The 26,024-nt window shown below is 46.8% G+C and overlaps 1 protein-coding gene across 5 annotated transcripts in view; it reads right to left on the reverse strand.

Annotated features, from left to right (window-relative positions):
- Positions 1-26,024, reverse strand: part of MIER1 (MIER1 transcriptional regulator) — a 399,774-nt gene that overhangs the window by 247,096 nt on the left and 126,654 nt on the right. For all 5 annotated transcript variants that reach the window (XM_078668904.1, XM_078668900.1, XM_078668926.1 and 2 more), the window contains one exon: positions 3,579-3,603. In XM_078668904.1, the coding sequence (XP_078525030.1) occupies positions 3,579-3,603 (25 nt within the window). The remainder of the gene's footprint in view (positions 1-3,578; positions 3,604-26,024) is intronic.

Genomic DNA, 26,024 nt, shown 5'->3' on the forward strand with positions numbered 1-26,024 from the left:
GTATTACTGGGCAGCACAGCTTATGGTGGTGAATCAGTGGATTCATGCCCCGCAACAAGATCCGGCCTACGCTCTTGACAGGACCGTCCTGCCCCCAGACAAACTTATGAGGGCGCTGTATTTTGACAAACGCCGCCACACACTCACGGGCCCCACGGCTCACACAATCAAGATCTGGCACACTGTGCAGAGAGCTCTGGGGTGGGAGGGGGTCTTACACTTGCTACGCCACTCTGGGATACCCGCAAACTTGGCACGCTGTCAAATTCGAAAGGTTTCAGGAAGTGGGATCTAATTGGCATCTCGACAATTGGAGACCTTTGGATCAGAGGGGAGATTATTTCATTCCCTGCCCTACAAGAGAAGTATGGAATGGGGGTAAATGAACGCTTCCGTTATGCACAAATCAAACATGCCTTGCAGGGAGCTATCCCATCTGGTACAATACTTCCTGCATCCTCCCCCCTGGAGGATAGACTCCTCACTGACCACCTGGATAAGAAGGCGATCTCCCTTACGTATCGGAAGCTCGTCAATAATCTCCCTGACCCCACGGTGGTCCTGCGCAGTCGATGGGAGGTGGATCTGGGGGACATAGCGGATGAGGACTGGTTACATGCACTGGCATCACCCAGGGAGACCACCATACCTTCGCGACTGAAACTGGTACAATTAAAAGTACTACATAGAGTGTACTATTCACGTACTCTACTGCACAAGCTAGGGCGCACCCTGGAACCTACTTGCCTAAGAGGTTGTGGATCCCCAGGGACCTTCTTTCATACCCTATGGGAATGCCCCAAAATACAATCATATTGGGAGGAGGTATTGTTTGAGATATCGGAGGCGACGGGGGTGGTGTTGCAGAATGAACCTAAGTGTTGTATACTGAATATCTGGTCACCAACTGATATGAACAAGGGATTGCAACTCTGGGCGACACTGGGGATGGCCATTGCAAAGCGTAACATTGCTAGGAGATGGGGATCTGGTGTGAAACCCTCATGTACTCGATGGTGTAACGATATGGATTCTGCAATGGTAGCAGAGAAAGCAGTATATGTGCATAGAGGATGCCCTAAGAAATGGTCAAAAATATGGAATAATTGGAACGAATATCGAGGGAACTTATGTGACCCCCCGGAAGAACTGCTAGAACCTGATGATGACCTGTAGAGGGGATGATGCTATGACTGTGCTCTGTCTTGGCCTTCACTATGTTTTGGAACTCAGAGGGGGGCTTCTTTGGGACTACGTCTGCTGAGCAGTGGTTCAGGGAAATGCAATTTGGCGCCTGAGGCTTATGCTTCACATAGGGGGGGTTCGTGGGTGGAATTATGAGGTGTGTCGTGCTAGATGGGAGGAGGCACGGAGAGTGCCACACAGGGCGGGTGGTGTAGCTTGTGATAGGGATTGTTCCATAGTATGATATGTGTGCTTAGGACCCGTTTACCAATGCTAGTGATGTATAACCCTGTAGGATGTGGACATCGAATGATTTAATCCTCTTGGTGATAGAGACAAGTTATGGTTGTTTTATATAAAATAAGACGGACTAGTTCAGTGAATATTGTTATCCGAAGAAATCCAGATGTTGTATCCATATTCAGCAACGGGGCGGGGATGGTCGTTAACATTGTATTACTGTCATGATAATTTCGTATGATAAATAGCGGCCAGCCTCAGGGTTGTGTGCAAGACGCTGTGTACAACTGGAATATTAAATAAACGTCTTTTTAAAAAAAAAAAAAAAAAAAAAAAAAAGAGTGGCTGAGATACAAGCCCTGGCAAGTTTCTTTTGCGAATATCTGTGTGAGGCTAAGTAGTATCAGACCTTGTGTTTGCTGGTATGAATGTACTTTCTGCATAACCATGAAAATGAAAGAACTTTGTGGTCAAGGTGACCTTTTTAAAGTTAAGCTGCACCTCCAATAACAATACATGAGTAAACAAAGTTTCCAGACCAATCGGAGGCTTATCCCAGGCAAGCTCACATTTTGTGTAGGACAAAATTTAAAGGTGGTATTCTCAATATATATTCACCCTTGATTCAGGTTATAGGATATTTTTATATGACCAGAATCTGTATCATTCAGGATCAAAGGAACCACATCTAAAAATAGACTTCTTCCTGATCAAGCTGAAGTCCCACATATTGGTTCTGAGAACATAGATCGCATGCATACAAAACTAAATCGGAATCAATACTTTCGCAATCATGATAGGGAAAACATTATTTGAGGTGGAGTTGATGTTCAGTTTCATTACAGGCTTCAGGGGTTGGAACACGGTAATGTCTGTGGCAAAAACAAATACTTAAAAAAACACCTATGATAATTCTGCCCCAAAACCAAACAGCAGGAGAGTGTCTAGCATGTGCATATGCAACAAACAATGCAACATATGTAATAAAAGCAAACACTAGAGAACAGCATCTAACTGTGGCAATAGCTACAATATTTAAAGACCTTTGGAAAGCTAACCACAATTTATCTTTAAAATCAGCAAAATCACAGCATGCAATACTGAAGACCAATGTATAATATGTTATGGACACAGCCAATATCTGGCTGTAACTGGGGTGGTATTACCAGAACAACACTGAAATTAAGGGATGTTGCAGATGCATTGTCCACATAATTGGGAATTTGCTGCATTCACCACATAATCCATCTGCTGCATAATCTGCAGATTTTACACCCCAAAAAAGTTTTGATTATTGTTCACATGGATCAAATGTTAATAAAAATGCGACTAGGTGCTGCCATGCACTGGAAGGTCCTTCGCAGTAGTCTACTGGTCACCTTTCAATTCAGATTGCTGTATTTAAGTATTATACTGCTGCTAATGGATTGGAACATTTGCCCACAGACAAACATGTAAAAAGAAATTAATGGAGTAATACTGTCACACAACATGCCGCATTAAACTACATCGCCACTTAATTTAGTCAATCCTGGCACATTATTTGGTCCTCTCCTGTTGCATAATTTTATGGGGTCTGCATTTTACATAAAAACACATTGGTGTGTACGTACACCAAGGTGTGAGCTATAAATAAGAACATGGTCCTTAGAGCATCACCTGGTGCGCTCAGTTCTGATGCAGTTCTACAGCCCATTACCTTCGCCAGCCCCATCTCCAGGTGACAATGTTTGACTCAAATGCAAAGTAGTGTAAGAAATGAGCATGTTTATATCTAATGTGGAGCCATAGCATTTCTCAACGTGGAAAATATTGTCGGCAAGAAAAAAACATATGGCTCTTACAGAAGAGGCCTCAAGAACACCTCCACAATATCAAATTGAACTCTTAGGAAAAACTAAGAAAACAAATGTTAGCCACCTGAAATCTATGAATAAAGGCTGCAGCATTCTCCATTTTTGTGTTGAAACATTGAAGTGGTTTATGAAATACTCACAGAAAAAAGGTCACGTGTTCTCAAGTGATTCAAATTTCCAAGATGCATGAAATACAACACTAGGATTTATTTACCTACTTTTTAAATTGGAGGTATACTTTTAATTGACTGTTTTACTTCTGTAAAATATGCATACAGTAAACCAAATTATATTTACCTGAGTTTGGAGTCCCAACGGGAGGCTACAAAAGTAACAAGAAATAATTTTAATGTTCAGTTAAATGATACAAACTGCAACAATGTCTACTAAAATGATAAATGGGATGCACAGCTATACAAATATAATATTTCTGAGTGGGCATTTGATGCCCACTTTAAATGAATAAAATGGGGCCTGTTATAACAAAGTATGTAGCTTGTAAAATCACATGCGGTTTACACAACTATGTATCTGAGCTGCAAAGGCACAGACTTATCCAACCTCAAACACCCAGTCAAAATGCACATTTTCATAAAACCTAATCTGGTTTATTTCTTAAATAGAGCTTTCGCAAAACAGCAAATATAGTGTTGAATCTTTACTCGGGTTTAATTATTCAGTAAGAAGGGGTAATTTTCTAAATAGAGATGCCTACTTACCTGTAACAGAGTCCCTCCAGTGCTTGTACCAGAAGTGCAAGTGGTTGTACCGGGGCCCCATGATGCCCACTCACCTGCTTAGATAGGTTACAGGCAGCACAATAAACCCTACAACTAGTGGCAAACGGGAACGAGGCGAAGTAGGAATCAGAGTGAGGATTCTGCCAGGTGAAGAAAGGGGGCAGGCATATATACAGAGCAGAACCAGTAAAGGGCTTATTCTTAAAAAGTAGCTTCCACGTGTCTGCGGGACTACATTAGCAACAATTATGTAGCGAAATGTGATGTCACACACAAGCGTGGGGATGTGTACACTGTGCGCAGGGCATGGGCTGGCCTTCGCACCCTATGGCGGTATACACACTGTTTCAACACCCTGCGCATGCTCCGTAAGATCTTCAGGTGGATCCCCACCGCAACCAGGAAGACGGTCACCCAGGCCCTTGTCACCAGCCTACTGGATTACGGAAACACCCTCTACGCCGGAACCACAGCCAAGCTCCGGAAAAGACTACAGCGAATACAGAACGCCTCTGCAAGACTCATCCTGGACATCCCCCGCCACAGCCACATCTCTGCCCATCTGAAGAATCTCCACTGGCTCCCCGTCAGCAAGAGAATCACATTCCGACTCCAGTCCTCACCCACGCACACAAGGCTCTCCACGACGCGGGCCCCATCTACCTCAACAACCGCCTCGCGTTCTACACACCAACCCGTCAGCTCCGCTCCGCCAGCCTCGCCCTTACCACCGTCCCACGTATTCGCAAAGCCACCGCCGGAGGAAGGTCTTTCTCCTATCTGGCAGCCAAGACATGGAACTCCCTCCCCGCCCACCTCCGACTGACACAGGACCATCTCGCCTTCAGGAAACAACTCAAGACCTGGCTGTTCAAGCAGTAGTGACCCCCCCACCCAACCCCAGCGCCTTGAGACCCTAACGGGTGAGTAGCGCGCTTTACAAATCCCCTGATTAATTGATGGCGTCGGAAGGGGTAAATGAATGAGGACACAACAAAACTTCATAGATTGGCTATGGCCTGGCACCCTTGATGACATACGTAACCAGGGAACCTTTTCAGCCAATTCACTGCTCAGTTGAGAAGCTCATCTCTTTATTGCTCTTTGCCAATTGTATGTATCTTTATATTTCCAGAGTTTGACTACAGGTACAGGCCCCTCTCAATACTCTATAGAGGCCTTCTATGTTTAGGCATAGGGTAAGAGACATTTAACATGAGTGTGTTAAATGTATTGCATTTGTTTGCAGTGCTGTGTGCCCCGCTTTACCAATTTGCATGCTATGTGTGGAGCTTCTATATGTTGCAAACTACATAAATACATACTGTTTTCCTTGTTCACATTGGGCAGAAAGAAGGAAAAATATTGTACGGTGTGTCTGTATCAGTTCATGTATTCCGATTCCCTTTGTTTTTACCCAATAAGCATGATTATATGTTTATATCATTCACACTAAGTAATCAAGCATGTTATGAATTTTCATTAATCATATTCACACAACAAACTGCTAGGGGAAATGACAGATCTAGACTGATAGGGGTCATTAATCGGTCTTGAGGCATGCTGTGGACCCAGAGTGTCCTTGAATTGGACGGCTTGGAGAGATTCCTCCGAACCGGAAATGGGAGGAACTTCGTTCAGGACGGACTCTGAACTGAATACCAAATGTTGATCTTTTTTGGATGTCCAACCCCTTAGGGTTCATTGAACCGGTATTTTACCGATACACTTGAGGAGCCCCTGGCAGCGCTAATGATTCCCTGGACTAGATCCCTGATTTATCGATGAAACATTTCGAACCTTGGTATTGTCTTTGTGCATAGTGTATGCTGTGTCCTGAACTACATAAAAAGAACCCCAGTGAATATCTGTAGTCTCCAAGACATTCTCGGGGTGTGTGTGTGTGTGTGTGTGTGTCCTACACGACCATCTACTCCCGCCCTCATGAAAGTGTCGCCCCTGTAAGGGCGTTTCAGCGAAACACACGTTGGCGTTCTTCTCTTCTCGCGTACTTGGATCCAGCTTCCATTTACCGTTTGGAGGATACACAAGAATGTTCCATCTTATTACCAAGTGGCAGCTTAACCATCTGGAGTGCTTTGTTATGTTGTAGGAATATGTGTGTGTTGAGGAATGAATGTGCATATCATCATGAGTGAGTGCAAGTATGACTGATGTTTATGATTGTTTTTTTGTGTGGGACATGTTTATCTATACATTCATTGATTATTTGGTATGTTTTATTTATATATTCCTTGAAATTTAATAACCTTGTCTGATATCATGAAAATAAAAGAAAACTAATTTTGATAAATAAATGGTTTTCTGGAATTTTGAATATTTGTGTGGGTCAGCCCTCTGTGTTGGAATACTAGGACCCTTTCTTGGGTCTCTTATATTCCCTTTGGGCGGGTGACTGTTAGTAGTGGTGTTTCTGCATTTTCCCTGCCCCACCCGCCCTCTATTTAGTTGCAGGGGTCTCCCTCTTTATATTGGCTTGAAATATGTAGACAGACCGGAAGCTTGGATAATTACACAGATAGGCTCTATTATATCCTATTTTTAACCTGTCCAATGGCACCTAAAATGATGGGGTAGTGGGGCAGTGTTTTTAATCTCAAGATCACCCTACAGAAGAAATATCTAAGTGCTCTTTCCATGGATGTCAATCCCTTCCTGGTATTTAGAATACCTGGATGGGTCCAGATGACGACGCATGCCACTAATAGAGGAGGAGAGATTCCTTTGTGATTGTCAGTCCTAGAGAATTCTACTCGCAATGGCGAGAGAGCTCGAGCTGGCAAATAACACTTGTTTTCCCCCAAACATTATCGTTTGTACGTTATATTGTTTTATCAGTAAAACTGCATGTCGGTGATAAATTTTGTGTCCATTTTAATGGAAGATGTGCTGACTGTCAATGACAGCGCGCTACCTCATTAAGCTATGGTAATATATTTATTAGAATGGAGAGCTTTTAAACATTAACTGAGAAACATTCCTGCCCCCCATCCGAAAAGCAATGCTATTAGTGAACCAAGAGTACATGTGGACTATATTCGCGTCATACATGGAGAAAATGATTAGTCTATTAAATCAAACAATTGTGTACAGCAGACATGCTGAACTCTCATATTAGAAGGTGCTCTTATGAGTAATAACAAAGAAAATGGCAGCTTGCTTACATAAAATATTTTCCCAGATTCGCTTAATTTGAGATCAGTTTATAGCTCAAGAGCATCACAGTTAGGTTGAGTACATTACTGAAGTCTCTAGACCTGCGGGTCTGGTAGCGTTTTCAGGATTATTCAAGGCTTGAGTTTGACCATATTGTCTATCGGCACTCCACACCAGGTCTATGGAGAATAGGTTTGGGGTGTCTTTGTGTTGGAAATGTAATAACCAACAAGGACTACCTCATGTCATAGAAAAGATACTTCAATCTTTTATGAAATGTTTGTTGCCAGTAGCTAGGAACATACTCCAAGCCAAAATGTGCTGCAATGTGAAAAGCATCGAGAGAAAGACAAGATAAAGAAAACCATCAATAAGTGTACTTGTGCAACAGTTTAAATGTATGACTGCAAAAAGTGCAAGGAACCGAGAAGAATCAAACAATCCACCATATTTTTCAACAGAGAGCAGTCCAATAGCCCTGAAGTTCCATGCCCACTTAATCCAGCTTCAGCAGCAATAAAAAAAAATCCATCGGTCAGTGTCGGAAAGGCTATAGCTAGAGTTTGGAATTTTCTCTCTTCTTTCACAACAATGGAAACATTGCAATCTGCACACTCCACAAAACAATGTGTAGTTGGAAGTATGCTATGATCACCAGGGTAAAATTAGTCTGCAAGTGCTGTTAAAAGAAACATTCTGGGGGAAATGAGGTGAAGACCTGAGATTATTTTGGTGAGATTAGGAATCAAGTCCCATGGTATGAGGGAGGGGGTTGTGGGGAAGGTGGAAACAAATGGACTTGATTTTGACTGAAAGCCACCTTTAAAGGCTGGATTTCAGGACTCTTTTGAATACAGGAAGAACGGACATGTTTCTTAGTTAGGATTGAGAATAAACTGAAGTTGTTAAAGTTTACTGCGCAATTATTGTTGTCCATGAGGCGACAGACCTATCGTAATAGAATAAATAGCGACCAGAACTGGGGTTTTGACATGGCAGCATGGGGGTGTTTGATATATAAATGGTATCGCTGCACTGTTGGACAGAGAATCATTTTGCTGACACTGAGGTTGCTGCATGACGGAATTCCAGCTCAGTGAATTCCTGTTTACCCTGACAAAGAAGAATGTCCAGCTTACGATCAAGATGGACAGCCTGATGACACCCACAGGAAATGGGAAGTTAGACTACCCGACAGGGATTTTGCAGATCACCCACCCCAGACAAACTAGGTTAGGCCTCGCTAGAAAGGAGTACACTATAACAGTACGTATGTACCCATATTAATCACTGTTCTAGAATGATGGTGGAATGATTAATCTTTTTCACTATTCTCGTAATGCTAATCGGTTCATTTTTTCGATTATCGCAGGGCACGTATTTTATACAATAATTACAATGCTTCAATAAATACTGAAATGCCTTGTTGAGTATTTCTTGTGTATTTCTTTGGGTATGCATGAGTAACCAACAAAAGGGTTCTAGATCTGTCACCGTGATTTCCTTGGGGGAATAAGGGTTGTCATGTTCTGAGGTTGCACATACATTTGTTACACTGTAAGGTTAGGGGGTGCAGATGGTGAACTGTGAGCTAGCAGGGAATCAGGCCAACATATCCTGAGGGTGTGCAAGAAAGGAGTCTGGCACAATCCTGACGTTTATGTTGTCCAACAAACGCACAGATTTACTAGAGAGGAACAAGCCGTATGACATACCTACGCAACATGCCTTGCTGCTAGTCATATAAAGGCACAACAGTTTTTCTAACACACTGGGGAAGATTGAGGGTAAATCCCCCTCCCCAAACTCCTGTTCGGACGAGCTTCGACAGCGCTTGCGCAAGCCATGTTGTATCTCGTGTGTGGGCTTTTGGCACACCCTCTGGTTGCCATTGGTTTTTATCTGTGGCATTCAGAAATGCTGGCTTGTTATTTGTGTTAGTCCGGTATTGGTCCCTCCTTTTTCTCCATTGCCGTTCCAATGGCGAATTCACGAATTGTTTCTTTTGGTTGGCCGCAACACCCCTTCACAGCACAGGATGGCCCCTCCTCCCACCTGGGAATGACTATTGAGTTTTGTGTCGAGCCATCACACATCTCACCGCTGCATGGTTCGCAGGATAATTTCCTGCCACAGAGGGGATTGCCCAGTCTGCATGGTTTGCATGATAGTTTTTTTGAAAGGGCAAACCAGCTTGGTGGGTATCGCACCTGGCGCAGAGGTGCGTTTCGAGCCTGCTGGCCATCTGGTAGCTCAAATCAACCTCTCTGAGGCCCACAAAAAGTGTGTAGCTACTGGTAGGAAATCACTGTCTGGATACATGTTTTGTAAAGAACACAGGCCTGCTGGCAGCAGGGTCTGCAAAAATTCAGGGTCACCCTGCTCCTGAGGACGGGTGAGAGAATATTCTTTCAGCCCTAGTATTGGGACTTCGCCCCAATGCTCTGCAGGTGGTCTGGTCTCCTCTGCAAACTGAATGAGTAAAAGCTTGGTTGTGGCGTTTCATTTTCTTCTGCACGAAGTGTGTACACCAAAGCATAGATTATACACCTCCTGAGGATGTTTACAGTACGACCTTGCTTTACACAATCATTGACATCACCTGCGAGTATGCCCTCAGCGTCTCTACATCAAGATGGGGAGTAGTATTTTTCTCCGGGACATATGTTTAAAAAGATTAAAGGGCAGTCATTTTCCATGTTATTTTTGATGTTTTTAGAAGGAACGTGGAAAAATTCTTAGTGACTGGACTTCTTTTCCTGCAAGCTTAACACAGAGCTTGTTCAGCTTGAGCAGGCCAACGAATACTTCAGCTTTTGACATCTTTTTTTCCTATTTGCAATTACTCTGGCTTTGCCTGGACTGCCAGTGGTATAGACAGTGTTTCATGAACCCTAGTGCAATGAAAGAAATGCTCCTCCTGAAAACCAGCCTCCCCCGGTATGTTTGAACTGTGAAATACACCAATGAGAGCGCGATGGGGGTCACTTGAACACATATGAATCCCGAACAAGATTACACTGGAGTTGTAAGTCTGTCAGTCTTCTGTTGTATTGAATACGTTCAGCAGCGAGCTGCTGCCCCATGCAGCAATCCAAAGATTCTCTTCTCAAGTCATCGTGTAGTTTGATAGTCACAGTAAAATGTTGGGCTTGGCGTTTGTTGAACACATGTGTTTTTTCAAACAGTGTGGGGTTTGAGGAGGGAAGGCATGCATTTAAACTGAAAGAGAGCGAGACTCTCCAATCCATCAGTGAATTTGTAGATCTGTACTATGAGATCAGCACTTCGTGAGCAGTCATCAGACTTCCTCTTAGTTAATCTCCCTATGCTTTTTTGTGGCATAGCCTCAACACATTAAGCTATAACTTTGGCTCCGCTTCCGGTTTTTTAAGAGTTACTCGCAACCTGTACCCAGGAAGCAACCTCACGAGGTATACACGAATTTGAAATAGGTAGTTTCAAACTTCAGACAACAAGATATGACTTTTAACCCAGTGCTTCGGTTATTCTCTCTGTTAAGGCCTATGAGACCTTAGCATCCTTTGTTTACCTTTTAGCAAGTGCACTGATTTAGTAGGGCAAACCTCTACAGTAGCTGATCGGATGTAGGTGGAAGCAGAATAGCACAATTGTGACAAGTCATACAATATGATAAATGGTACGTAAGATGGTGCTGAATGCAATGAACACATCTGTGTATTTTTTGTATTGCTTTTAAATGCTAATCATGCAAACTAGTATCAGTATACTCTTGCCTGTTTTCAAATGTTTTTGTGGGTGGCATGAACATTTCAAATTAATCCATTTAGACTTATTTTACTTATCTTCACCCGATTCTCTGCTATTTCAAAACCCCCTATGTTTTCCTTCTATGTTTGCAACTATTATATCAAGTATACAGTTTGTTTTCAGAGGAGTCCAGCAAACAAGATCGGGCCCTATGTGAAAACACTGCATCTGCTTTTATTATTCGTAAGGATTCTTACCTCAATCCAAAATGAAAATACATTTTCAATATTTCAAATTCATACATTATTTCAGCTTTAAAAACTGATAAAATAAAATCCATTTGGCAACCCACTTCTGTCACTGGAGTGGCTAACTTACACCACTACAACCGCCAAAGCTGTTGCCAAATCCATGATCACTGCCACACAGTCCATAGCGAGGCTACGTTGCAGTAATGTGCGATAATGTGCTGCATAGGTAAATACTTATAAGGTCCAAAAGGCGAGACTGATTGCATTGCAAATAGTTGTTTTATAAGGCACAGAAAAAAAATCCCGGTTTCCTACCGCCCTACTGAGGTGGTAGATTTCTCAAATTTGTCCCTGGGTGAGGCAGAAATATTTGTTTGCACCCTTTGAGGTGGGGGCTTGGCTCAATGCCTGAAAGGACCGCCCCCAACCTTTTTTGTAATAAAAACCATAACTCCCTGGTGTCTAGTGGGCTTTCTGCCCCTCACACCCCCAGGCAGCAGATTGGAGGCAAGGTCTTCCTTTCTGACCCCAGGTTTGAGCTGAGGGGGGCAGTAAGAATGTTGGCATCATTTTGTTGAGGGGAGACAGATTGGAGGTAAAGAGGGCTTAAAAGACTTATGGCCTGGGGGATGGCGGGGTGGCACTTGCTCATTGCCAGGAAGGCTGCCTTACCCCACCCACCACAGAAATACTCTATGGTGTCTAGCGAGTGAATCCCTGAATTGGGGATCACCCTCCTAGGGCAAACCCCAAGTAAGGATCCACTAGGGAAAGAGACCAATGGAAAGTGGATATTCTGCCCTTTCCAATGATACCGCTTCAATCAAAATCTGTGCATGAGGGGCTCAGATAGGCCACCGATCACCAGTGTAAGTGAATTTAAACAAGCAGATAGGCTCATTTTACTTTCCTTTTCTATGTATTGTTGTCAGGTCATCATTACAAAGGAAACAAAACAGACATCGGCAGCTGGGGAAGCTTTTACCCATCAGCCGGAGCTGCAAATAGAAGAAGAAAATCTCTGTCTTGCCAGGACATACTGGGCACGTACAATGCACTTGAGAGGCAGTGCTATGGACGTGTCCAGCACGTCCATAGTAGCCAATAATTTAAAAATGAAAGATTCATCCCTGCACACTAGATGGCACCTTGCGGAACTGACACTGAGTTGCACCAGGTTAATTAGTTCTACAGCATTCAGACTCCTGACAGCAAGGCTGTAACTACATGGATATTTCTAGCTTGCAAGTAGCCCTTTGCCAAATAATGCACTTGCAAAAAGTCCTGATTTTTTTTTAACCCACATTACATAGCAATTCAGGACTTGTGGTGTTATGTGGCCCTCAGGGTCATTCTCGACACTGCTAAGTTAGCATGAGCTTTGCTGCCATGATGCTGCTTTTGCGCACATTTCTACATGACTTGATTTTGCAAGACTTTTTTGTGTCTTTCACATGAGAACGGTCTTCTTTCTGTGTTCTCTGCTGTTCCTGGAGTTAACTCTGAACACAATGTGCAACGTCGAAAAATATGCCCCTTGTTATTCTGTTCTGGTCAGTCCCCATTACCTAAACAAAACATGCTACACAGCCGCACTGCTAGAAAGCTTGTGCTTTGATATTATGGAGCTACATGCTGTTCACACACACTTGGAGGGAAACCTCCCCTTGGAGAAGAGCTATGCTGTTCCTATGATGTAAAGCTACCATCTAGGCTCGAAGGTATGGGGTGTGCTGACAAAGCCCAGAGATCTTCCTTTATCAAATAAATCTCAATTTACCAAGGGGAGGGTGGTTAGGCCTTATAGTCCCTTTTCCAATGTCTGTATATAATGACATCCCCCTTCATATTCTATAGTATTGTAACAATGCTAACTGTGCTAGGTTTATGCATTTTGCTGCTGGCAGTGGCTCGTATACTGCATTATAGAGCACGATAGTTAAAATAACAAGCATTTACAATGCAATGGTCTCGCCTTTGCAAAAGTTAGAGCTATTGGCATTGTAAATGACAAAATGGTTATTTATGTGTTGGTTTTGAAAACAGATAAATAAATGGCATTGTCATTTACAATGCCAATAGCTTAATCTCTCGCAAATGCGAGAACTATTGCATTTGCACCCCCACACACACAGAGCCACACAAACAGATGTGAGGGGGTGTGAGGGTGAGGGGGTGTGAGGGTGAGGGGGTGTGAGGGTGAGGGGGTGTGAGGGTGAGTGGGTGTGAGGGTGAGTGGGTGTGAGGGTGAGTGGGTGTGAGGGTGAGGGGGTGTGAGGGTGAGGGGGTGTGAGGGTGAGGGGGTGTGAGGGTGAGGGGGGTGAGGGTGAGGGGGGGTGAGGGTGAGGGGGGTGAGGGTGAGGGGGGTGAGGGGTGTGAGGGTGAGGGGTGTGAAGGGGAGGGGGTGAGGGGGAGGGGGTGAGGGGGGTGATGGGGGGGTGAGGGTGAGGGGGGTGAGGTGGAGGGGGGTGAGGGTGAGGGGGGTGAGGGTGAGGGGGGTGAGGGTGAGGGGTGTGAGGGTGAAAGGGTGAGGGGTGCGAGGGGTGCGAGGGGTGCGAGGGGTGTGAGGGGTGAGAGGGGTGAGAGGGGTGTGAGGGGTGTGAGGGGTGTGAGGGGTGTGAGGGGGGTGAGGGGGGTGAGGGGGGTGAGGGGGGTGAGGGTGAGGGGTATGAGGGGTGTGAGGGTGAGGGGGGTGAGGGTGAGGGGTGTGAGGGGTGAGGGGTGAGGGGGTGAGGGGGAGGGGGGTGAGGGGGAGGGGGTGAGGGGTGTGAGGGTGAAAGGGTGAGGGGGTGTGAGGGGGTGAGAGGGGTGTGAGGGGTTAGAGGGGTGTGAGGGTGAGGGGGAGGGGTGTGAGGGGGTGAGGGGGAGGGGTGTGAGGGGGAGGGGGGTGAGGGTGAGGGGGGTGAGGGGGGTGAAGGGGGTGAGGGTGAAGGGGTGAGGGTGAGGGGGTGAGGGTGAGGGGGGTGAGGGTGAGGGGGGTGAGGGTGAGGGGGTGAGGGTGAGGGGGTGAGGGGTGTGAGGGGGGCGAGGGTGAGGGGTGTGAGGGTGAGGGGTGTGAGGGTGAGGGGGGTGAGGGGGCGAGGGTGAGGGGCGAGGGTGAGGGGGGCAAGGGAGGGTGAGTGGGGTGTGGTGCAGATCACTCAAATTATGTATTTGGCATCTTGAAGAGTGTGTGATCAATTAAGCAATTATATTTGCCATCATAACTGTACTTTCACGAGAATTTACAAACTGCAAAAGTAACCACTTCTGGTACATTTTCTGTTAATGAGCATTTTTTTAAAGTATGCTGCCCTCGTGAACGGTTTTCCTGTGTGGGTGTAGCTGCTAAGGGCCACCTGCAATTTCTGATTAAAGAATAAAGTCAACCCCACAATGGAAGCGCTCACAGGATGTCGAGAAAGTGAAAAGGTCCCATGCAGATGCCAGAGGCAAGGCCGCCTTCCAGGGAACGAGTCTCCCTGGTGACTCGGCCATGCCGTAGGCGGCATTTCAGCTCTGGTGCGGTTTATACGAAGATGCCGGCGGGACTGGCAGCACATGGTTTTGGAAAACAAAGATTTTGACTCGTTCGAAAACCCAGAGGAAGATCAGAAGGACGCTGACGTACTGGATCCAGGCGAACTTGATCATCTCGCAGAATCCAGGCTGGTACGTGGGCTTTGCTAAGGAACTTTGAACTTAGAAGTACTTGCATGAAATCCTTGGCGTTAGCTAACATTACATTGACAGAACAAGGGTGTCCGAAAAGGCTTAAGCAGCAAAAAAGATCTAATCTGTGTTTTCAGGAAATGCTTTACGGCAGCGTGGATCAAAAAAGTTTACCAAAAATAAACAAAAATCATATCCTACTAGATTGCTACTGTACCGACACAACCTTTGGTCGAGTTCTTCCATAGTATTTACAGAAAATGGAAGCTTTAATAACGCTACCAAAACGCAACTGAGTATTTGATAGTTCCACATAGATCGTCATGTTAAATTATCATTAGGACCCCCTCCCCTCCTCAAGGAAGACTGGAATGCATGACTGTTTACTTATTGCTTTGCTCTCCCAATAGTTCAAAAATCCAGTTTCCTCAATGCACTTTACTTGGGGATTGAAATTCACTTTCTAACGTTCTATGAGGTGGATGGCACAATATTAAGGTCATAGGCAGCATGAAAAGTGGTCTCAGCAATACATATTTCACACTTACTTTGTATAAACTACAGAGACCTTAATGTCGTTATTTGTATAGCTTTTGAAATAACTTTGTTTTCCTTAACATGTGCATTTAAAGCATATTGCAGCCTTCCTTCCTATATTGGAAGTGGGGAAAAAACGGAGGACACCTTAAGAGCAACAGACCTAAGGCCGCCCAGTTTAAAACTCGGAGAAACCAATGTAAAGTTTTGTGATTTTAAACAGGTAGTCCCACAATAAAACTTGTTTTCAAATTATAAGAATCTAGAAAAAAAATCAACTACGAGCACATCCAAACAAAGTACATAGGTGTTAAAGCCTATCGCCGCTCTTTAGACTGACATATTGGGATTTCATGGCTATCCAAATCTCACTAAGAAGGGATATGGGGCGCATCGAAAGCTGGAGGGCTCGCGTGGAAGCAGAGTGGTCATTTCTCGTCCTACGAGCTTTAAAGGGCAGTGTGAACGAGCGCATTTTTAAGGACTGCTCAGAGCTAGGCGGCCCCTGCAGCAGCAACGAGGAGGTCTGTTCGGGACTGCGAAGTCTTGGCCTCACCCTGCCTACCAAGAGACTGAGCGCGCAGGAAGAGATGCCATCTGCACATACTATAGGCAGCTGGCAACTCCCCCTCACCTAGCCAGGCCTCTCTGCCCAACGGCTGGGCCAGACCACGGAATCCTCCACGCAGCGCACCCGCCTCCCTAACAGCGGCGCATGCCAGCTCTTTTTTATGAATGTAAAATGCTGTATGCAAATGAAGACAACTATGAAAAAAAATGGCCGACGCTTGCGCTTCCATTTGACGCTGGGGGAGGGGGATGTCCCGAGCCTCGGCCGCTACACGCTCGACAATGCAGGGGGGCGGGGAAGGCTCAGAAACTCCAAAGTGTAAGGAAACGCTGATTACACCTCAAATCTGAAGCCCCCTCTGTTAAAATGGTCCGTGCCAGGGAAGGGTGCAGCAGAGGGAAGTGGGGGTGTCCCTGCCAAGACTGGAGCAACCCCATTAAGTCCTGGGTAGCAACTGTCGTGTAGCCGCCAGCGCGAGCCCTGCAGAAGTAAATACGGCAGCAGGGGGCGTGCAGCAGCTCTTGTGAGCCCCGAAGGCTGAAATCCCATGGACCAACCACCTACCCCCAACCACAACACACAACCCATTCCTGCCTGAGCCCCCAACTCACTCCTCCGGCTGTTCTTCCTCGTTCATTTTCCTCCTCAGCGGCAGCGGCCCGCAGCAGCGCCCTGCGGCTCTGCGCTCCACATCTTCTTGGTCACATTCTCGGACCTTCCTCAACTTTTTATTATGTTTCAATAGTTATCCGGGGGTAGTCGGGTGGGGGTGGGGGATGTCCCAAACGTAAAAGAAAACCAAGGTGTAACTGCAAAAGGAGGGCCGTCCCGGAGAGCGCTGCGCAGCACGGCCGTGTCGGAGCACCTCTGCGGCGAGCTCCCGCTTGCAGGCGCAGAGTGGGGGGCTGGGAGGGAGACTGGCGGTGGCCCCGTCCAAGCTCCATGGCTGCAGCCTCAGTCCATGTTGGATTCTCACCTCCGAGAGGAAGTAGGGCGGAAGCGATGACATCATCCTAGCAACCAGCTGCCAAGCTGCAGCACTGGAGGGAGGGGAGAAACCAGACACCGACAGCCTCCCGCACGCCCCCTGCCACAGCTCAGAGCGCTGCCAGACTAGTCCCTGTCCTTTTCAAGCTGGGGGGCGTGTTTTTTTTACTTTCTTTCTCCTCTCTTCTCCATTGGCTGGAATGTAAACGACAGGCGTGTTTTTGACTTTTGTTTACATTCCAGCCAATGGAGAAGAGGGTAGAAAGAAACTAAAAAACACGCCCCCCAATCCCAAAAGGACAGGGCTTAGATCGAAAGAATGTCGTCACTGGGACCTCTTCTCCAATGGCTGGCCAACGTTTAGGAGGCCAGCCAATGGAGAAGAGGGGCGGGGCTTAATCTTGCTACTCCAAGACATTAAATCTCGCCAGCGAGACTGCGCATGTGCGCAGCCTACCCTAGCCGGAACCTAAAAATGTTGAACTATACAGTGACTGACTATCCATATTGTGGACAAGTACGAGAGTGAGCGAAAGGGTATGTCTTGATACCACGATTCCTGAGAGAGTCAGGAGTGTTGTGTTCTGGGTTGTCTAATCATTTGTTGTTTTTAGGCCTCGTCCTATTCCATTCCGCAAGGAATGAATAGGACAAGACTATTGGGGCTAAACTAAGAGCTAAACTAAGCTCTGAAAAATGCGGATTTCCAGAAGTGCATGTGGTCTCGTGAACACGCTTCTATCCGCCTGCCTCGCATCACAACATGAAAGCCACACACACTTCAAAGGCTCCGCTCCCCGCCTGCACTCCGTACTCTCCGACTTCCCCTCCCACCTCCCACGGCCGCTCTTCCCATTCACGCGCTCATTACCATTTGCTCCCGAGCTGCATTTCTCCCCCCCCACTAGTCTGGCAGCGCTCTGAGCTGTGGCAGGGGGCGGGCAGGCAGCCGTCGGTGTCTGGTTTCTCCCCTCCCTCCAGTGCTGCAGCTTGGCAGGTGGTTGCTAGGATGACGTCATCGCTTCCGCCCTACTTCCTCTCGGAGGTGAGAATCCAACATGGACTGAGGCTGCAGTCATGGAGCTTGGACGGGGCCGTCAGCCTCCCTCCCAGCCCCCCACTCGGCGCCTGCAAGCGGGAGCTCGCCGCAGAGGTGCTCCGACACAGCCGTGCTGCGCAGCGCTCTCCGGGACGGCCCTCCTTTTACAGTTACACCTTGAATGTGACCAAGAAGATGTGCACTTATTACTCTGCTCGCAGCAATGCCAAGAGAGTTTTAATTCACACTTTATAAAAACTTCTTTGGAGTGCTCGTCGGTTTCATTTTGCTACCATGTTATTATTTGATTTCGCAGCCACTGCTTGTTGTCATTGTCATAGTTGTTTTTGTGGTTTTTTTAAGTCCAGCAGGATGCCCTTCCTGTAAATTGCGGTTTTAGACTGACTTTGAGATGTTCTTATTATGGAACTTAACTCTTCTGTAAAACGGAGCTTTAGCTGATGAACACTGATTTACAAATTAACACTGCCAATAACCATGGCCTTTGTAGGACTGCTAGAAGCAACACCCTGTTTCCTCTCTTTACTGAAAAATACAAAAATCGCGGCATCAGATCAACATTTTGTCATCCTGCGCAAAAATAACGTAATCTCTCCGTAACTACTTTACTTTCAATAGTTTCTGGTCCATGATGATGATGTCGAGTTTATTTTACTTAAGGAAGCAGTGTTGGGTAGAGTATTTTCTTACACTTTCTTAAAAAACAAACTGCTGAACTGAAAAATTCGTACAACATTTTTATCTCTGGTACAAATTTGCCAGATTGTTGTGTAAACATCACCCATATGTGCAACTGTATCAAAGCCACATTTGCATCTCCTACCTATGATAACAATCTTTATTTACAAGGAGACAATTTTCTCTTTATTGTGCGATGGCAGACTCTCATTCAAACACATTTAGTAACTATTGCAACGTTTCACACCACTCCAGACTTGGTGGCGGCTACACTTGATCCTGTTTTACAAGCAAGGTGTTAATGCATTTCTGGTGGCCCCCTACATGCTGCAGGTCCGTCTCACTTAGCTCGTGCTTTGAAAACGTATGCTTTTGCCAGCTACCTCGTTAGCAGCTTTCGTATAGCTGCTCTTAAAATCCCAGTACTTTTTTTCTAGCTCCTCTTGCGGCTTCATTTTGCTTGTCCCATGTCTGCTCCTTCACTTACTCCCACCCTTACCCCCCCCACACCCCAAAGATGTTTTTCCAGCCGTTGACAGGACTCACAATTGGTCTGAGGCCAGCAGTGTGAACACAGGACACACACTGCCAATACATTAACAGCATTGCTGGCAGGGCTGGCTCTCGTATTTGCTCGCAGCTTGTGGAATGCCCGGCATCAAAGCGCTTACATACATCTGCGCACACCTCTTTGGCGCTACAAAAAGTGCCCTGGTGCTTTTAGCGAGTGTGTACATTAGCTCAGCTGTTCCAAATCATCTCTGCACTTACTGTGCTCGTTTATATGATACAAAATACTGCCAATACATTAACACTAATGCTGGCAGGGCTGGCTCTTTAAAGTATTTGCTCGCAGCTTGTGGAACGCCCGGCACCAAAGCGCTTACATACATCTGCACACACCTCTTTGGTGCTACAAAAACTAACCTGCTGCTTTTTGCGAGCGCGTGCTGTTCCAAATCATCCCTGCACTTATTACTCTGCTCGTTTATATGATACAAAACACTGTCAATACATTAACACTAATGCTCGCAGCTTGTTTTTGTTTAAATGTAAATCATTCCATATCAAGCCGTGTGCTTCCAGCCTGCAGGCGGCTGCACCGCTCTGCGACCAGACGTTTGAAGCCCATGTTTTGGGCCAAGCAGTACCCCGTCACATATAAACACAGCCACGTGTATTGGAAATAGATAAAACAACAGAATGCGTCTTGTGACCCTAGAACTGGATGTACAGACGATTCAAGGGCTTCCAAGGGGTTTATAATGCTGCAGTGCCGGTCTAAATCTAGCTGCTATGAAATGCAGGTGCGTCATTCATGCTGAAGTAACCGGTGCCTTCCACACATTGGACACTGCGCTGCCTCAAACACACTGCGCTGCCTCGCACACACACACACTGCGCTGCCTCGCACACACACACACTGCGCTGCCTCGCACACACACACACTGCGCTGCCTCGCACACACACACACTGCGCTGCCTCGCACACACACACACTGCGCTGCCTCGCACACACACACACTGCGCTGACTCGCACACACACACACTGCCTCGCACACACACACTGCCTCGCACACACACACTGCCTCGCACACACACACTGCCTCACACACACACACTGCGTTGCCTCACACACACACACTGCGCTGCCTCACACACACTGCGCTGCCTGACACACACTGCGCTGCCTGACACACACACACACACACACACAGCGCTGCCACACACACTGCGCTGCCACACACACACTGCGCTCCATCACACACACTGCCCTGCTACGCACTACACTGCCTCACACACTGCGCTGCCTCACACACTGCGCTGCCTCACACACTGCGCTGCCTCACACACTGCGCTGCCTCACACACTGCGCTGCCTCGCACACACACACACTGCGCTGCCTCGCGCACACACACACTGCGTTGCCTCGCACACACACACACACTGCGTTGCCTCGCACACACACACACTGCGTTGCCTCGCACACACACACGCTGCCTCGCACACACACGCTGCCTGGCACACACACACGCTGCCTCGCACACACACACGCTGCCTCGCACACACACACGCTGCCTCGCACACACACACGCTGCCTCGCACACACACGCTGCCTCGCACACACACGCTGCCTCGCACACACACGCTGCCTCGCACACACACGCTGCCTCGCACACACACACTGCCTCACACACACACACTGCGCTGCCTCACACACACACACTGCGCTGCCTCACACACACACACTGCGCTGCCTCACACACACTGCGCTGCCTCACACACACACACTGCGCTGCCTCACACACACACACTGCGCTGCCTCACACACACACACTGCGCTGCCTCACACACACACACTGCGCTGCCTCACACACACACACTGCGCTGCCTCACACACACACACTGCGCTGCCTCACACACACACTGCGCTGCCTCACACACACACTGCGCTGCCTCACACACACACTGCGCTGCCTCACACACACACTGCGCTGCCTCACACACACACTGCGCTGCCTCACACACACTGCGCTGCCTCACACACACTGCGCTGCCTCACACACACACTGCGCTGCCTCACACACACACTGCGCTGCCTCACACACACACTGCGCTGCCTCACGCACACTGCGCTGCCACACACACACACACTGCGCTGCCTCACACTCCCCTGCCTCACACACACTGCACTGCCACATAATTACACAGCTCTCAATGCAACATACACCCCAAATACCACTCAATGCCACATAATTATATGCTACATAATTACACTGCACTCAATGCAACATACACTCCAAACAATACGACTCAGTGCCACGAAATTACACACAACACAATTACACTCTACTGAATACATACACTCCACACAATACCACTCAATGCCACATAATTACATGCTACATAATTACACTGCACTCAATGCAACATACACTCCAAATACCACTCAGTGCCACATAATTACACGCCACATAATTACACTACTCAATGCAACATACACTCCAAATACCACTCAGTGCCACATAATTACACACCACATATTTATACTACACTCCATGCAACATACACTCCAAATACTACTGAGTGCCACATAATTACACACCACATAATTACACTGCACTCAATGCAACATTCACTCCAAATCCCACTCAGTGCCACATAAGTACACTCTACTGAATGCAACACACACTCCACAAAATACCACTCAGTGCCACATAATATGCTACATAATTACACTGCACTCAATGCAACATACACTCCAAATACCACTCAGTGCCACATAATTACTCTACTGAATACAACATACACTCCCCATATTACCACTCAGTGCCACATAATTACAACCCATATAATTACTCTTCTCAATGCAACGTAAATACACTCCACATAATACCACTCAGTGCCGCATAATTACACACCTCATACTTACACTACTCAATGCAACATAAATACACTATCTATCGCACTCACTCTATCGCCATCACTCTATCTATCTATCGCCCTCACTCTATCTATCGCTTTGCCACAGCATCACTCAGCACCACCACAGCATCACTCATGGCAAATACAACTCACTAGGCTCTACCACAGCATCAATGAACGCCACAGCATCACTCGTCACCACTACATCCCCCAGCGCCACCACAGCACCAATCTGTGCAACCATTCAACAACTGGTTCAAATATGTTCTCTCAATGTTTCAAGCTTTATTATAAATGTCACAAAAAGATGTTAATATTTCACTTGTTCTTGGATTTTCGTCACAATAAAATACAATTAACATAATCTTCAAAAAAAAATTACAAAAGTTTAAGCTACTGCTATTATAAATTACAATAACTTATTTCAGTATTAATTATTAAAAACTGTAAAAGCCATTGTTATTTGAAATATCAATACATCTAAGTCACGTAAATACAACACATTGCATTGCAAATGCTATAGGTGTCACATTTGCAACAGTTAAAACTATTGGCATTGTAAATGACAAAGCTATTAAGTTTGCTATTTTCAAAACCAACACAAATAAAAAATGTGTCATTTACAATACCAATAGCTCAAACTTTCCTAATGCGAGCCCTATTTCATTGCAAATGCTTGTTGATTTTGTCACAGAACGAATGAGACACTATATCTAGTCGGTTTTGGGATCTTTGGGGTCAAGGTGGTACAATGGTACAACCCGTATATACAGAGGTCCTGTTTTTCTGTGCATAGTTCTGTGTATGTGCAGAATCCCTGCAACAGTAGTTTCACTCTAAACAGACTAAAAAACTCCAGTATGCAAAGCTCACTAGTCTAAAACCCAGTACTGACTGAATATCAAACAATACCACACTACAAACCACCTATGACTGTTAAGTTATGCCACCTTCTGTGTTATGATTTCATCACGTTCCAAAGCACATGGTGCCATCACAACTTCAATAATACAAAAGGCGATGGGAGGAATGCTGGTAAAAAGTCTAACCGTACGAAACTGGGTTTTTGTTGCAGTTTTCCCCCCTCCTCACTTGCTTCCCCCTTGTAGCGACGAGATGCTGATTTTTGACTCGGACAGTGCACTGAGACCCGTTAACCAGACCTCAGTGCCAGTGCTACTTCCCTAAAACAAAATGTTGTCTAATTGTGGCATAACATTTTTGCTATGTAAATCTGGCTTTCCTCAGAAGTTGGGGGTGCCACCCCCCTGAACAGGGCACATTTGGCACCAGGACAGTGGGAAAATTTGCAGTCATGGAGGTCTGTCCACCATCAGGCTAGTTCCACCCCTAAGGTGGGTTACCTGATGTGGATATGAAATTTAAAAGTTTGACAACGTGGTGATGGCAGAATTAGGAACTCTGGGAAATGGTTATGCCCACTTTCCACAGGAAGCAGTCATAGGGGGCGTAGTGACACCAGGAGTAAGTAGCCAATTGGCTGATACCTCACACTCCCCTAAATCTGGTATTTATGGGAGCACCTAGCACCAGGAAATCAGATTCCTGCTGACCTGAGAAGAACACCGAAGAGCTACGAAGAGCAAGGACTGTGGAGAAGCAACAGACTTGGCACCAACCCTGCTAGCCTGTTCACTCTTCCAGCCAGATTGCACTAACGTTGTTTCGTCCTGCAGCTGCTGTGCCTCCAAAAGTCTGTGAGGACTGCCTGCCTTCAACAAGCATTTTCAATGCAAATGGTCTCGCATTTACGAGAGTTTATTCTATTGGCATTGTAAATGACAATGCCTTTTATTTATGTGTTTTTAAAAGCAACACATATATAAAAGGCATTGTAATTTCTAATGCTGAGAGTTCAAACTCTCGCAAATGTGAGATCACTGTCAGTGGCCACGCCCGTTTCTTTAGACACTGCTCACCGTATTCATGTTACAGTGAGCAGTCTAAAAAAAGGGCCATGGCCAACATTAAAGTGAAAGCGCGGTATAGGGTGCTTTCACTCCAAAAAAAAAAGTTTCTGTAGCGCGCCCACTAAAGTGAAATCAGACAGGACTGCAAATTCAATAAATAAAGAAGAGCGGCAGTAAATTAAACAAAGCAGTAAATGTAATAAATAAAGAAGTGTGGCCGCTAAAGTCAAAGCGGATCGCTCTGCAAGTTAAATAAATAAGGAAGCACTGCCACTAAAGTGACAGCAAACAACGCAGCAAATTAAACAAGCATTGGAAATGCAATAGGTCTCGCATAAGAAAAGTTGGAGTTATTGGTCTTGTAAATGACATATTTTATTTATTTGTTGGTTTTTAAAATTGCTAAATTGATGGCTTTGTCATTTACAATGCCAATAGTTATAACTTTCGCGAATGTGACACCTATAGCATTTGGAATGCAACATGTTTTGTATTTACGTCACTTAGATGGCAGCTCTGGTCGTTAGGCCACATCTCTAGAGAGCAGGAGAGTGCAGCAGGGGAGAGAAGCACAGCAATGCAATAGGTCTCGCATTAGGAAAGTTTGAGCTATTGGTATTGTAAAGGACACATTTTTTATTTATGTGCTTGTTTTGAAAATAGCGAAATTAATAGCTTTGTTATTTACAATGCCAATAGTTTTATCTTTCGCAAATGTGACACCTATTGTAACACAATATGTGTTGTGAGGGTGAGTGAGGGTGAGGGGTTGAGGGTGAGTGAGGGTGAGGGGTTGAGGGTGAGTGAGGGTGGGTGAGGGGTTGAGGGTGAGGGGTTGAGGGTGAGGGGTTGAGGGTGAGGGGTTGAGGGTGAGTGAGGGTGAGGGTGAGTGAGGGTGAGGGTGAGGGGTTGAGGGTGAGTGAGGGTGAGGGGTTGAGGGTGAGTGAGGGTGAGGGTGAGTGAGGGTGAGGGGTTGAGGGTGAGTGAGGGTGAGGGGTTGAGGGGGAGTGAGGGTGAGTGAGGGTGAGGGAGGGTGAGGGAGGGTGAGGGTGAGGGTGAGTGAGAGGGGTTGAGGGTGAGTGAGGGTGAGGGGTTGAGGGTGAGTGAGGGTGAGGGGTTGAGGGTGAGTGAGGGTGAGGGGTTGAGGGTGAGTGAGGGTGAGGGGTTGAGGGTGAGTGAGGGTGAGGGGTTGAGGGTGAGTGAGGGTGAGGGGTTGAGGGTGAGTGAGGGTGAGGGGTTGAGGGTGAGGGGTTGAGGGTGAGTGAGGGCGAGGGGTTGAGGGTGAGTGAGGGTGAGGGGTTGAGGGTGAGTGAGGGCGAGGGGTTGAGGGTGAGTGAGGGTGAGGGGTGAGTGAGGGTGAGGGAGTGAGGGTGAGGGGTTGAGGGTGAGTGAGGGTGAGGGGTTGAGGGTGAGTGAGGATGAGGGGTTGAGGGTGAGTGAGGGCGAGGGGTTGAGGGTGAGTGAGGGTGAGGGGTGAGTGAGGGTGAGGGAGTGAGGGTGAGGGGTTGAGGGTGAGTGAGGGTGAGGGGTTGAGGGTGAGTGAGGATGAGGGTGGGTGAGGGTGAGGGGTTGAGGGTGAGTGAGGGTGAGTGAGGGTGAGTGAGGGTGAGGGGTTGAGGGTGAGTGAGGGTGAGTGAGGGTGAGTGAGGGTGAGTGAGGGTGAGGGGTTGAGGGTGAGTGAGGGTGAGTGAGGGTGAGTGAGGGTGAGTGAGGGTGAGTGAGGGTGAGTGAGGGTGAGTGAGGGTGAGTGAGGGTGAGTGAGGGTGAGTGAGGGTGAGTGAGGGTGAGTGAGGGGTTGAGGGTGAGTGAGGGGTTGAGGGTGAGTGAGGGTGAGGGGTTGAGGGTGAGTGAGGGTGAGGGGTTGAGGGTGAGTGAGGGTGAGTGAGGGTGAGGGTGAGGGTGAGGGAGGGTGGGTGAGGGTGAGTGAGGGTGAGTGAGGGTGAGTGAGGGTGGGTGAGGGTGGGTGAGGGTGAGTGAGGGTGGGTGAGGGTGAGTGAGGGTGA

The sequence above is a fragment of the Lissotriton helveticus genome, chromosome 1_2, assembly GCF_964261635.1.
Source record: "Lissotriton helveticus chromosome 1_2, aLisHel1.1, whole genome shotgun sequence".
NCBI lineage: Eukaryota > Metazoa > Chordata > Amphibia > Caudata > Salamandridae > Lissotriton > Lissotriton helveticus.